This window comes from Nannospalax galili, unplaced genomic scaffold (assembly GCF_000622305.1).
Source record: "Nannospalax galili isolate Female #2095 unplaced genomic scaffold, S.galili_v1.0 scaffold85, whole genome shotgun sequence".
Taxonomy (NCBI): Eukaryota; Metazoa; Chordata; class Mammalia; order Rodentia; family Spalacidae; genus Nannospalax; species Nannospalax galili.
Window position 1 is genome coordinate 6,482,976 of NW_008358866.1, and position 15,476 is coordinate 6,498,451.

Genomic DNA, 15,476 nt, shown 5'->3' on the forward strand with positions numbered 1-15,476 from the left:
TACACAGTGAGACCCTGTCTCAAATAATAATAAAATCATCATCTCATCATCATCTTTCTGCTATGGTATGGATTTCACCACTGTTCACCTTTCTCTGGTACCCTCACTTCGTTAATTATTTTCTTTTCCTTCCATCTTGAATCTATTTATCACAGTGTTCCTCTCAGTCTATAAGGAGAATCTGATCCTTCAACCTTACAAAACTATTATTCCACCGTTGTCCCCATTATCTCCTTTCTTCTTTCTTTCCCCCTTTCTTGTTTACTGAAAGTCCATGCTGAATCCTCGCTGTCCTTCCCCAATTCCTCCTGGTGCACTGCAGTCTGGCTTTCCATCAGGGTAGGTGAATCTAAGGCGAGGAAAGAGCAAAGAAACGGGTTGTTCTCTGTTTTCTTTTCTCTTTAACAAAATTCTTTCCAGTTTTAACCACATGCCCTGTCCACGTTTTTCATTCCTCAAATATTTATAAATACATTATATACATACATATATAATGTATATATATGTGTATATATATATATATATGTGTGTGTGTGTGTAAATATATACAATCATTGGCTAATATCTCAAAACAGTGAGGTGGGATTTGTCTTTTTGTGTTGGTTTTTTTTTTTGTTTTATTTTTTTAGGGGGGGAGATTCGTCTTTAATATGCTGAACATAAATCCACATTTCAAATGGATTTTTAATGGCTTCCAAAAGTTATAATGAAGCTAATAAAAAGATTAAACCTAGCATTTGAAAAGTGGCTGTTCTGCTACCTTTTTATTTGCTAGTGCTTTTATTACAGATAGTGGTCTTCAAAGTGCAATTTCTTAGCAAGAATCTTCTAAGTAACTGTTTGAGTGTCTAGATTTTAGCACAATACTGTGTAATAAAAATAAGAACTTATTAATAGATTCAAGTAATGGGCTTAGAGCTTCGGTATTTTTGTGTTAAGGGAAGAGGAAGCAGGAGTCCAAGGTGCAGTGAGAAACCAGAAAAGTGGCTGAGACGCGCTCTGTGTTGCTGTGCATAAATAATTCTTTCTAAGGAATGCAATAGCCCCGAGCAAGCAAAAATGCATGGAGATGAACAGGTGCCACCTATAGCAGAGTGAATATGAATGCCAAAATATAATTACTAAGTAACGCATCAAAAATGAGAGAAAGCAAATACGGATTTGTCTTTTTTTTTCCCCCTTTGGTGTTTTTGACAAATGGTCTTCCTGTAGCCTCAGCTGGCCTGGAATACACTATGTAGAACAGGCCAGCCTTGAACTCCTGCCCCTGCCTCCTGAGTGCTGGAATTAAAGGCATGATCAAATTCTACCTCACTTTGTGTATTCTCCCTCCCTTCATCATAATTATTCTTGTAGCAGAATCTTTTCTACTTTATATTTCACACCATATTGCTCTATTTACTTCTAAAATGGCAGTCATAAGTTCTAAGAACAGATTAGTTATTGTATTCTACTCATAGATTATAAATTATTCTATTTTCTCTTTAATATGTTAAAGTCACTACAAGTCATTTAGTATTTGACCCTAAATAAGAAAACTCTGTTCTGTTAACATGCTATAGTTTTAAGAATATAGCAAACTGGAGCAGTTAAAAGCACTGACCGTTCTTGCAGAGGACACAGATTCGATTCCCACCACCCACATGGCAGCTAGCAACCATCTGTAACTCCAGTTCCAGGGCTCCGATGCCCTCTTCTGACCTCCACAGGTATTGCGCAACGTGAGTGCACTTACCTACATCCAGGCAATACAGTCATACACGTAAAATAAAAATAATAATTAAAATTTTTAAAACCTTCTCTAAAAAATATTATTTAAAAAAAGAATGCAGCAAACTGTTCTGCATTATCTAAATGTGTTTGTAGCCCATAATTGAATCCTCACCTTAAATCTCTAGTTTTCATGAGTCATAGTGAAACTAGCAATCTGTTTTTCAACATTTGCAATTGCATAACATTGCTTTACATGCAAAAGTCTGGATTGGAAAAGTCTGTGTTAAGAGGTTGACGCAGAGCATCTTGAAATATGCTGGCATTGCATTTCCAACGTGCAAACTTTTCTTCATGGCTTACCCAAACGCAGGTCATTTGTATGCAGAAGTTACAGGTATTTCACCTTGGATATTAACTCCTCACAACTTAACAAAAGTTCTTTTGGCCTCATGGTTTTCTTAATTTAATATTGTTTCGCTTCTGTAATATCTACAGCTAGAAAACAAGTCACATTTTCAGTCATTTTACTTTGGAGCCACTTTACTTTTATTTACCACTCAAAAACATTTAGCAAAGAGATTTTTCATGAAGAAATGCAGAAGTAAAATTATTGAAACCCAATTATAAAACAAAATGCTTGATTTTTAAATTATTAAAATAGCAAAATCAATTTTAATGGCACTTCCTAAAATTAGCCAATCTTAATAACATCTTGCCTTCTTCGTATGGAAAAGAGATTATGAAAAAGAGAATGTTTTTATTTTAACAAATCCTGAAGAATGAAAACTTTGGTGTTTAAGACCAATGATCACCCTTAAAATAGAACATGCTAGATGGGGGAAAGTAGAGAGACAGCTCAGTGAGTAAAGAGATTGTCATGAAAGCTTGAGGGCCTAAGTTTGAATCCCCATGACCCACATAAAAGCCAGATAGGGTAGTGTGTTCATCCGTAATCCCAGTGCTCCTATAGGGTGACAGGGGGTGGAGCCCCAAGAAGCTCGAGGGCTTACTGGCCTTGTGTATGCGGTGCACAAGAGACCCTGACTCAAGCCCACAGACATGACTCAGCATTTGCTGCCAAGCACGACAACCTGAGTTCAGTCTCCAAGACCCATACGGCATCATATTTCCAACACACAGACTTTTCTTCATGGCTTACCCAAACGCAGGGAAGGAGACAACTGAGTCCCAAGTCATACACTGGCCCACACATACATACATACAACAAATAAACAAATGTAATTTTAAAAATTGTAAGGTAATATGTGTCGGGCGTGATTGTGTACGCCTTTAATTCCAGCACTCCACTGGGGAGGCAGAGGCAGACGGATCTCTAAGACATTGGGGCCAGCCTGATCAGGCCAGCTGAGGCTACAGGGAGAGCCTGCCTTAAAAGCAAAACAAAAAAAAAAAAAACCCAAACAAAAATGCAACATACTTATACAGATTTATTTGCCTTAATTATTTTAATCCATGCATTTAAAACCCACAGTTTTTTTCTAAAACTTTTTCTATATTTATTAGAAATAAAAGACGCAAGATTCTATTTCTACCACAAGGTGTCAGCCCATAATAATTTAATCTTCAAAGGCCTTTAACATTACCTGAGGAAAGTCAGCGACTACGAAAACCTATACATACGGTATTATAACATGCAGTGTTTGGTGCTCTATGAGTAAAAGATAACCGCGGAAAACGTGATTGTTACTTTACTTCACATTTTCTAATCAGACTAGTTCTGGGAATGCGGTGCACAAAATCCCCACATGTTGCAACTGAGGTTTCAGACCGTCTGCCATGAATCGGCTTCCATCTCAGAGGAATACATCCCCCGCTGACATTTTTTCTTTCTGAAACTTTCAAACATTGATGGTAACCTTCTTTGGGGTTTGGAATACTTGACTGATCCAGGAAGCTGCGGTTAATAGATGAGGGGAGAAGGTAAGGAGTAAATTCCGAGTGAAAGTTACTCAAACACAAGAGTCATATTCCTTAATTGTAAACAACAGCTAGTTTACAGATAAACTGCTAGGTTTAAAGTACGCTAAATTGAGGATGGACTAATTAATAGGTCCAAAGCAGTTTGTCTCCAGGCTCTCAGTTCAGGATCGCTTCAATATCGCCCGGGAACAGGCAAAATGCAGAACTCCAGATTCCATCCCAGACCTATTGAACCCCGAAAGGAGCGTGTCCCAGCAGTCGCTTTCCTGGGAGTCCTCCAGGTGATTCCGGCACGCACATCTGAATAGAAGCACTGCTCTGAAAAGATGCACACTTCAGGATGATGCCTATAAGCAGCACTTGCAGCCTGTGCAGGTAAGCAGGAGGCCCGCTGCCGGCAGGGGGCGCTGTCCTCGCGGCGGCCTAGGGGCGGGATCCGCGGGGCGGGCTATGCGCTGCGGTGCCAGGCTGGAGCTCCGCGTGGGGCTGGGACCTCCGGACACCGCCACGGCCGCGCCATCGGGTCCCAACGGCAAAGCGGGTGAGTCGCTAGGTCGTTCGCGGGCGGCTGGCGGCCCCCTCCGCGTGCCCTGCGAAGCGGGTCCGGGGCCTAGGGAGGGCTGCGGCGGGTCGCATGCGTACGTTCGGGGCAGCGCTGCTCCGTGCGCCCCTTTGGCCCCGCTGCACTGTGCCGCGGCCTGGAGTGGGGACCCGGGAGGCCTCTGCCTAGGGGCTTAGTAAGGTCTGGTGCGTGGTCTAGTTTGCAGCCAGGTTGGCTTCCGATGGCAAGTGTTCCAACTTGGCAAAGTCGCCTCAAGTTGCGTGGCTTGATAAATGACGGATACCTGATAACAAGATTCTGCAACTTGGTCTTCTGGTTTTCTAGTAAGGGAAATTTTCATGTTAAGGCCTTGGAACACTGATCCTACTCTTTCAGCATCTGAGTGAGATTCAGGTTCCCTCCAAATCAGTAAGTCACTCTGGTAAAAGCAACTGGCAGAGATTCGTAGAGATAGAATTTGAGTACACTTCCAAATTCATTACTCTCTTCAGCTTGTTTGAGGTGTGTGTTTGTGCTGTGTGTTCCCCGTATCTTGGTATTTAGTGAAAAGTCATTTCGCATGAATGTTAGTGGGGAGGGGGCCAACGGAGCAATGCTTTCAAGAAACAGCACAGTGAAGAAAACTATTTCCTCTACCCATAATTAAATGTGGCAAAGCTAAAGTACACTTGGAGGTCCTGAAGATTTGGAAGTGCACTGTAACCCACAGTGTATTCCAGTCATTGGGTTTCTTTAATTCTAAACTCTTGGCCATAAACATGAGTCAGTTGGGCTGTGTCAATATTTAATAGGAACGCCAAGCCAGCATCCCGCTGCAGCAAAACAGAAATCACATCAGACTGTATGCCCCACTTTTTAATGGGGAAGAATGTTGTCAGTTGTCGAATGTTGTGTCAAATTCTGGAGTTCTTGACTTACTAGCACTATGGTGTTTCCTTTTAGGTTTGCTTGTTGGTTTTTTGAACACTTTTTTTACTGTTAAACTTCAACTATATATTTAGTTAATGTCTGATGGAAACCAACATATTTTGTTTGACTGATACTTTATTTTTCTGGCTTCTGGGCACACAGTCCACAGTCACCCTTACTAATATGGGCTTTTTCTTGGCCTCACTCCTCAGCATGGTACCATGCAACAAATGGCTGGGCATCTCTCCAGGGCCACTCTGGTTTTCCAACCAGAATCTCCACAAAGTAACTCTCTGTCAGCAAACACTGACAACTTGCTGGAGGTCCCTAGATGAGGTATAGAAGACAGCTCTCTTCCTTTTTTCTCTGCTTCCCTCCCCAAGCCACCATCTGCCTGTAAACTGCCCCCTCCTTTAAGATACATACATCACATGACCTCACAATTATTGTTGGAGTGTTTGCTGCATCTCCTAGATGGCAAGGTTTGTGAGGACAGAGATTTATCTCATTTACTTTGTATTTCCTTTGTCTCACATCATTGTTCACAGTTAATGAATTAATAATGATCAAGTATATGTGTATATGTTACTATCTTTACCATACTGAACCCGCCTGAGTGAAAACATGCTCTAATCATAGTAAGTTATTTCTTGTTTTTGGTTATACTAGATGATATCTTATTCACAGTGCTCCCAAATTATTCTTCTTCTAATATTGGCTAAAATCACCAAATGGCATTAACTGATACTTCCTGAGGGCAGGCTGTAAGCCCATCAGGACAGGCATGAAGTCTTATTTCTCTTTTTCCATTTTAGTGTCTGTGTAGAAATGCCTTCTTAAGTGTTTGATGATTGGCATATACTCTACCAAGAATTCTTTCAAATACCAGTAGTTGACACTCAACTCAAACACAGACAAAACCAATTTCAAAAAAAATTTAAAGATTAAAAAAAGGAAAGGTTAACTATGTGATTGAGAAATTCAGGAGCTACACTTGAAATATTAAAAATATTGCCACCAGGACTTATCTCTGTCTTTATTTCTTCTGCTGCTTTTCTGTGTTGTCTTCTGGTCAAATGAAGACATCTTCCTACTTACACATGGGGTGTCATGGTAGTTTTGTACCACCTTAACAAAATGTAAATAGTGTCTCTTTCTTTTCTATCACTTCTGGATAAAAATACTGAAGGTGGACTATCATTGGCCAACTACGTTGTTTTTTGTTTGTTGTTGTTGTTTTGGTCTTTTTGAGATAGGGTCTCCCTGTAGCTCCAGCAGGCCTGGAACTCCCTATGTAGACCAGGCTGGCCTTGAACTCACAGAGATCCACCTGCCTCTGCCTCCCGAGTGAGCGCTGGGATTAAAGGCATGCAGCACCACACTCGGCTTGCCAACTAGGTTTAACTCTCATCCCTATGTGTGATCTCAGGAATACACACTTTGACTGGCTAAGCCTCTGTCATAAGCCTGTTTCTCCAATCAGAGGATGGGTGTTACTATAGTCAATAGATGAAAGAAGGGAATTTCTCCAAATGGAGAAATATTGAAAATTGGAAAAAATGGGAAAAATGTGTGGGCAAACCAAAACAATAAATACAAATGCCCATCTTTTATCCAAAAAAATGCTTAGGCCCAGAAATATCTCGTGTTGGAGAATTTTTGTAATATTTGCATAAGCATAAGAAGCTTCTTGAGGATAGGACCAAGTCTAAACATGAAAATCAGATTTCATATTCACTTCCTATACATATACTTGGCCTGAAGATGATTTTATGTAATATACTTATTGCACCTCTAAGTTCACTTCAACCCTTCACATGAGGTCATGTGTGAAATTTCCCCCCTGTGTTGTGTCAGCCCTCAAAAATTCTTCACTTTGAAGCATTTCAGATTTTAAATTATCAGATAAGGGATGATCAACCTTTATTCCTCATCCTGAATGTAAGTGTTAACCTTTAAAACTTGGAAAGTTTTTTTTTAAGGATTATAGCCTATTCCCAGTAATAATTTTCCACTTAATATGGTATTACAGCTGATCTAATATTCCAAAACATTTTGAATGTTTTCCACCAACCTAACTATGGTGCATTTAACTTGTTTTTCACTTTGAATTTCACAAAATACAAATTGCAAGTATAATCCTCAAGAACTAAATTTAGAGTTAATTAAAAACAGTGAATAAAATGACATCATGTTTCTCCTGCCTAAAAGAGTTATGCAGAGCCTGGATTAGGCTTTATGAAAGCCATTAAGGAAATGCTTTCTTTGTTTGGGAAAAATTTGGGCAAGATTCTTTTCCACAGGGTTGGCTAAGGAAGCAATTGTGTCAGTGACTGAGCACAGCTCAGCACCCTATTAGAAATACATGAGCAATCTATGTCTTACCAACTAAGACTGGTCCATTACTCCACAGGGAGGAGAATGGCATTCTGAAGATGCAGACTTTTGGTCCTTGAAGTTACCACCAGGGTTCACCTTACTAACTGTGCTATTCTGTTCATTGTCTTCAGAAACATTTCACCATACACATCAGTTATTGTTTCAGATTCCAGTACCAATCCCAGACATCTATGAAATATATAACTTCCTGGAGTATAGTTCTCTATCAGCCACCTCCAACCTCCATTGATAGCATCGTTACGCAAAATAAAAACTGCAGTTCTCATTCTATTTGCCTTTAAGGGGACTTGGCGTTCCTCTAAATGAGAACCTGGAGTTACACCTTCCTGAAGTAAAAAGCAGTATCTGACTCTAGTGTTTCATATAGACGTGGATCCTTCATTAAACAAATAGTTGGATAAGGAAGAACAATTCCTGTTGAAATTAGTGCAGTGGTTTGAGAATCTCTAAATTGCATCTCTAGTCTTCAAGGGAGAAACTATTTCATATTGTCTCACCAATTAGTAGCATTATAAATAGAGCAGATTTGAAGATCATTGTTTTTACTTTTCTAGGTGGCTTGAAGCCATATATTTTATCGCCTTCATGGAGATCAGTAAAGATATTACAAACCAAGAAGAACTTTGGAAAATGAATTCTAAGAGAAATCTAGAAGATGACAATTATTCGGTAAAATAAAAAATATAATAGTTAAATAATTAAAATTTATAAATAATTCAAATGCCTTCTAAACCTACTAGTATTGTAAAAGTGTTTTCCACTAAGTTTGCTGGTCTTTACTCTCAAATTCCTGTCACTGAAGTAGACATGGATGAGGGGAAGTGAGGTATGGATGATGTGAGAACTATGATTATTGAGGGCTTAGCTTAACAACCTTGATTAAGTCCCTGAAAATCCTGGATCTTAGAATTTCTCTATAAAGTGAAATGAATGGACAAGATCGTCTCCAAAATCCTTCCAGTTCTTTCTAACACCTGTGGTTCTGAGTTTAAAAACAAAAGTTTCAAAGTCTGTAGAACAGCAGTTTTGTAAGTAGGCATGTTTTTCTTAGGCACTGTGGCAGCTTAGTGAGGGTCGCCAAGTAAGTTTATGACTCACTGTTTAACTAACTTCTCTTTGGGCAAAGAATCATTTGCCCCACTTTTGTCAGCCGCAGTATTATATATTTCTTGTTACATTATTTGACTGAAAAGAAAATGGCAGATATTTTTGGTTCCAAATATTTACCTTTTAAAGTTATTTCGAATGCAATTTTAACAAAAATTATTTATTTCTTAGTTATTTAGAAGGAAAGAGAATTAAGAATTATAAGAATATAACCTACAATACTACTTCATAAAAAAAATCATCTTCATTTTTCAAGTTTACTATCTTACTTGCTGTTCCATAATTCTTCACTGTTAACCAGAAAATTGTTCTCAGCTGATTGTACTTGGACCGTGTTAACATGCAGAAATGGCAAGAGCCATTTCCTTTGTACACAGAGTAATTAGAAAAAGCACTGGTGAGGACAGTGATTTATTACTCAAAGGAAAATTCAGCTAGCAAGAGAGGTCATTTTTAAGCACCAGTAATTATAGAGGACTGTGGGAATTAAAGTTACCCTGCATAAACCGAGATGAACAAGATAATCACTAACATCATGACAAGCGATAAAATCTTCTGGTTCCTTATTAGAGCTATAAAAATGAGCAATAGCCTAAGAAGTGAGAAGCCATTATTCATAAAGGAACACACCATGAAACACTCTAAGAATCTTATTATGAATTTAAAAAAATTTCTGTTTCTCACTGTGGAAATGACAAATAGAGCCCAACATGGTGGCACATACTCATAAAATCCTGTACTTAGGTAAAAGCAGGAAGATCAGGAAGGTAGGAAGCTGGGTAGGAAGTTCAAGGTCAGCCTGCGCTACTTGAGACCCTGTCGCAAACAAATAGCTAAACAAATGGAGAACACCAGTATTACTAGGTGTACTTTTGGTCAGTTCTACATAAACTATACTGTCTTTAGCTATACTGAACATAATGATGGAGCAAGAAGTGTAGTAAGAGAAATCCAGCTTTTTATCCAGGTTTTTGTTTTTCAATTTTTAAATTTTTTATGGAGCTTTTGTACATTTTATACAAGTTCTTAATCAAATTTAGACCCCCTCCCATCCATGCCACCCTGCGCAGACCTCATGCATTCTGCCATACGTGTTAAGTCCTATCCAGTCAAGCATCTGTACCCAGATGTCCCTCAGTGCACATTCATCCATGGAGTCTAGTCAGCCCATCCAGAGATCGTAAGCAAGGCATACTCTCCCTGACCCAGCAGTAATTAGTCTCCAATTGTTCTCAGCCTAGAGCCAGACTGCCAGCCATTTCTCTCACTCTACTCTGGGCCCTTGCCTGATTGAGTTGGCATGGGTTCTGTGCTAGATGCCACCATTGCCACAAGTTCACATGTGCAAGCTTCCAGTGGTCTGAAAGCCTCTGCTTCCCTGTGTTCATGAACCAGCCCTGGCTCTTACAATCTTTCGACTCCCTCTTCTGAAATGGTCCCTGAGCCATGGGTGGGTGAGGTTTAATATAAGAGTGTGTTATCTCTGGTCTCATCCAGAGACAACACACTCTGTAGTCTCTTATTCTTGAAAACTTGGCCAGTTGTGGCCTTCTGTGTGCATCGCACTATGTTGTATAAGGAGGCTTCACTGATGAGAGTTGAGGGATGCATTAGTTTTCTCTCTATCCCTCATTCTGCTATGTTCCACGAGCCTTAGGTGTAGAGGTTCAACTGTAGACGTGTCACCTAGGACTGACTGGGCATCTCTCAGACATATAGTCTCTGTATTCAATCAGTTGTGGAATATTGCAGTAGCCTTCATCTTTGTAAAAAGAAGCTTCTTTGATGAATGGTGTACAGTATGCTTGTCTGTAAATATAAGGATCCATAATGAAGTTTCTTTTATTTCTTTTGCAGACTAAGGACATAGGAGAGACTAGCATGCTGAAAAGACCTGGGCCCTTGCCTTTGCAGCACACAGCCCACTATGATGCATTTGACTGCCCCTCAGAGTTCCAGCGCACACAGGAGCTCTTTCCAAATTGGCGCTTGCCAATGAAAATAGCTGCTATAGTATCATCTCTGACTTTCCTGTACACTCTCCTGAGGGAAATCATTTTCCCTTTAGTAACTTCCCATCAATTGTATTTTTATAAAATTCCAATTCTGGTCATCAACAAAGTCTTGCCAATGGTCTCCATTACCCTCTTGGCACTGGTGTATTTGCCAGGAGTGATCGCAGCAGTTGTACAGCTTCAGAATGGAACCAAGTATAAGAAATTCCCACCGTGGTTAGACAGGTGGATGCTGACAAGGAAGCAGTTTGGGCTCCTCAGTTTCTTTTTTGCTGTGCTACATGCAGTTTATAGTCTGTCTTATCCAATGAGGCGATCCTACAGATACAAGTTGCTAAACTGGGCATACCAACAGGTAGGATGATGATATGTAAACTAAAAGGTCTAAGCCACTTAACAGATCCATCCTTTCTCATTGTAATAGCAATATTCCAGACCCCTGTTGACACTTGATGTTGAGAATGTAATCTGCATCTAAAAAAAATTTTATCTCCAGGTGTTGTGGTACACACTTTTAATCCCAGCACTCCAGAGGCAGAGGCAAGCAGATCTATGTGAGATACAGGATAGCCTGGTCTACATAGCAAGTTCCAGGCCAGCTGGGGCTACAGGCTCTCTCTTTCTCTCTCTCTCTCTCTCTCTCTCTCTCTCTCTCTCTCTTCTCTCTCTCTCTCTCTCTCTCTCCCTCCCTCCCTCACTCCCTCCCTCCCTCCTTCCCTTCATCTGTCTCTCTCTCTCTCTCACACACACACACACACACACACATATATACTTACATACTTACATTGGGATGTGCTTGTCATTTTGCATTAAGGAATTTTTTTAATTGAAAATAAGGAACAACTTTTTTGGTTTTTGGTTTTTGGTTTTTTGGAGTGTTTTTGAGATGGTCTCTTCTGTAGCTCCAGCTGGCCTGGAACTCCCTATGTAGACCAGGCTGACCTCCATCTCACAGAAATCTGCCTGCCTCTGCCTCCCAAGTACTGGGATTAAAGGCATACACTACCATGCCTGGCTGTAAAGGACAACTTTAACAATTCATAGAGAAAGCCATGTTCTCATCTTACCATCCTACAGTGTTACTTTGTGAAACCAACTGTCTTTATCTTCTTGGGTTGCATGCATTTTTTCAGCTCTATCCTAGTAAACCATCAAATAATTTTATATAATTAAAACTTGGTAAGTGTGGTTTGCATTCCTCTTTTCTCTAGGTCCAACAAAACAAAACAGATGCTTGGATTGAACATGACGTTTGGAGAATGGAAATTTATGTGTCCCTGGGGATTATAGGACTTGCCATACTGGCCCTCTTGGCTGTGACATCTATTCCCTCTGTGAGTGACTCTCTGACATGGAGAGAATTTCAGTATATTCAGGTAAATGATATACAAAATAATTCTAGTCTGCTTATAATATCAAGTATATTGATTTTGCCCCATAAAAATGAGTGTTTTCCAATAGTAAGGATACCATCCTGAGCTGGAACATAGTGAGTTCCAGGCAGCTATGGGGGGATCCTGTCTCAAAAAGACCGAAAAGGAAAAAAAAGATGCCATACATAGGATACATTTTGTAGACATAAATTAGAGACATTACTAAAACAAAAGTGTTGTTCCACACATTTGAAGCTTGCTTGTTTGTTAGACAATTTGCTGCTCCCATCTAATAGCTATAAATGTGATATTTTAGGAATCTCAATGGTTTAGTAGCTCTGCCAAAAATAAAAATATTATTTTACCTATCCCTTGACTTCAGTCAAGTAACTATTAAGTTACACAGTTTTGTACTTTTTGAGGCAGTATCATACTTGTAGCCTAATCCAGCCTCAAATTCATTGTGTAATGCAGATTGGCCTTGAACTTGGGACAGTCCTCCTGCCTCAACCTCCTAAGTGCTAAAGATTTTAAGCATGAACCACCATGCCCAGCTCTGACATATAATGTTGAAAGCTGCTTTTTCTAAGTTACATTTTAAGCAGCTTAATCGCTTGAGGTTTCTAAGTATTTTTGGAATTCAAAATCTAGTTGAAAACTTAATCAGTTTATTTTCTAGTGGGAGATCACAGTTAAAAAGAGAAGTTTGCCAGAATTCAGAAAGGCACCCGTTTCTGACAAGAGCCAAAGAAAATTTAATGTTGTCATAAGTACTGCTTTTTTTTTTAATCACACAGTCTTTTGTGAGTGAATAGCTTTGAAAATTTCCACACAGTGAGGCATCCCCCACTGTCCTTTCTACATGTCCATGTGTAGCCACAACAGACAACAGAGCAGCTGAGTAGGCTGGAAAGTCTCTTTCCCCTGTATTATTTCAGCATGGCTTAGAAATGGTACCACATTCCAGCACAGTATTTTCTAGTTTTCTGCATTCAGTCTGGTAACTACTGGAATCCTCTGTTCCTCCTAAAATATTTTCTTCCATTGCTTTGTCTGTCACATATTCTGAACAGCACTTTTCATATTTAATCAGGGATACAGCACTACATTTTGACAACAGAGTCTGCCCCACTGTCTATGCAACACATAATCCATAAAAAAAATATATAATACACATTTGATAAAACTAATCTTCAACCAACCACGAGTATTTTTCAGCCAATGACCTAGAAACTTTTCATATCTGAAAACTACAAACTTATCTATTTAATTGTATCCACCGAGGCTTAAGAGTACAGCTGAATGATTATGAGTTATATTTGTTTTGGCAGGCTAATGACCATTTGCAATAAAATGAATAAAAGTGAGAAGCTATTTAGAAGAGCTGTTGTCAGAATGTCATAAAATTATTTAGGTGAACAACATTTGTAAGCAGATTTATCCACAATATGCTAAAGCATTCCAACACAAGTTGGAATTTTTCTTCACATCTCTACATATATTGTGTTCAAAGACTGAAATAATTGCCAATAGTTTTCCATTTGATCAGAATGTCAGATTTTCGGGGGCGGGTAGTCTTTTGGTTTGGGGGGATTGTTTGTTTGTTTTTGAGACAGGGTCTCCCTATAGCTCAGCTGGCCTAGAATTCAATATGTAGACCAGGCTGGCCTCGGTCTCACAGAGATCTGCCTGCCTTTGCCTCCCCTCCTGAGTGCTGGGATTAAAGGCATGTACCACCATGGCTAGCAGAATGTCAGATATTTTAAAAGCATAGTCCAAGTCCATTCACCTTCATATTCACTTACAAAAATCAGAGTGACATAAGCTGCTTTCACAGTTGATGAAGATTACTGAGGTCAGATTGATTTTTGCAGTATTTTTCAGTCTATCCACCAGTATTCATTGAGCACCTAATATGTCCACATCATGTTACTTCTGCAGGATCCTGTGATAAGACTTTGTGTGATTTTAAATATTGCTTTATAGACAAAGTTAAGTAAAATCGAAGGACATGAAGTACCATAATATAAATGTCTTAAGGAGACTGAAATGTATATCAGTGGTAGAGTGCTCGGCTAGCATGCACAAGGGCCTGGATTTGATGCCTAGAACCACCAATAAAACAAAAAAAATTTTAAATGTCTTTAAGAAAGATAAACAGAATGACAGAGAGAGGACAGATAGGGCTGTTGATCACTTGAGACTTAAAGAAAGGTTATGAATTTGTCCAACTTACCTCAGAGATAAGAACATTATCCCAAAGTAACGTGGTAAGGGCAACATATAGAAAGACCAGAAAGGTATGAATGGGAATTGTCAAGAAATGTGTTGGGAAAATAATCAGGGATAAATGAAAGAATTTCCAAACAACAGAGCAGATCCTAATAGGCTAGGGTGGAATCAACTCTTATCGAACCAACCTTTACTTAGGTAATAATGTCTTTTCTTTTGCAGAGCAAGCTAGGAATCATGTCCCTTCTTCTGGGTACAGTGCACGCTTTGATTTTTGCCTGGAATAAATGGGTAGATATCAAACAATTTGTATGGTGTATGCCTCCGACTTTCATGATAGCTATTTTCCTTCCAATTGTTGTCCTGGTATGTAAAATCATACTGCTCCTGCCCTGCTTGAGGAAGAGGATACTGAAGATTAGATGTGGTTGGGAAGATGTCAGCAAAATAAACAAAACTGAGATGTCCTCCCAGTTGTAGAATTGTTTCCACACATTTGTGCAATGTTGATATGTTTTATCATAAACCGTTAAAATTTGTAATTGTTAATAAAGTGACTACTTCAAGATCCTTTTAAAAAGTTTTTAATTACATTTATTTCTGTTTTTCGTGTATATGTGTATTGTGTGAGCAGGCAAATGCCACAGTGCACATATGGAGGTCAGAAGACAACTTGTGGGAGTCAGTTCTCTTCTTCAGTGTGGGTCCCAGAGATCGAACTCAGGTCGTCATGTTTAGCAGCAAGCACTTTTACCCACTGAGCCATCTCACGCCTGTGGGCCTGACTTCAGGATCTTTTTTGCTCCATCATAAAGATTATTTTTCTTTTGTAATAGAGGGTGAGTCAGGAGTCTCCTAGCTATAAATTTGAACTCAGCTCAAGTTGGCAGTCATACATCTGCACCCTCAGTGCTGTTACAAACTGTTCCTAGCTCTGAGAAATAACAACTAACCTCCAACATCACAGAGGCTGCAGCTTGGAAACTGCTGCCACCTTGACTGGGATCTCAGTGGCACTTGCAAGGGCAAAAGCTGAATATGAGTTCCATTTTTTAAAATCCTGTCTCTAACAAGCAACTGTAGACCCATTTTGGAACACCAAATATACCTCTCTAGGGATTTTGTTTTGTTTTTCAGTCAGGATCTCACTATATAGCATGCCTGGCCTGGAACTCACTATGTAGACCAGGTCAACCTCACACTTACAGAGATCCTTCCTCTGCC

General features: G+C 39.5%; 1 protein-coding gene across 1 annotated transcript; it reads left to right on the forward strand.

The window, feature by feature from the left end:
- Positions 1–4,097: 4,097 nt before the first annotated feature.
- On the forward strand, positions 4,098–14,822 carry Steap1 (STEAP family member 1). Its single transcript, XM_008822511.3, has 5 exons — positions 4,098–4,195; positions 8,080–8,194; positions 10,490–11,002; positions 11,859–12,023; positions 14,475–14,822. Exons 2-5 carry the CDS (start codon positions 8,111–8,113, stop codon positions 14,730–14,732), a joined length of 1,020 nt encoding a protein of 339 aa, XP_008820733.1. The 5' UTR covers positions 4,098–4,195; positions 8,080–8,110; the 3' UTR covers positions 14,733–14,822.
- Positions 14,823–15,476: the final 654 nt, after the last annotated feature.

Bases quoted from the DNA above. Each gene is read 5' to 3' on its own strand.
- Steap1 (XM_008822511.3), top strand. From the start codon at position 8,111: ATGGAGATCAGTAAAGATATTACAAACCAAGAAGAACTTTGGAAAATG. The intron at 11,003-11,858 runs GTAGGATGATGA...TCTTTTCTCTAG, and splicing joins TAAACTGGGCATACCAACAG to GTCCAACAAAACAAAACAGA. The intron at 12,024-14,474 runs GTAAATGATATA...TTTCTTTTGCAG, and splicing joins GAGAATTTCAGTATATTCAG to AGCAAGCTAGGAATCATGTC.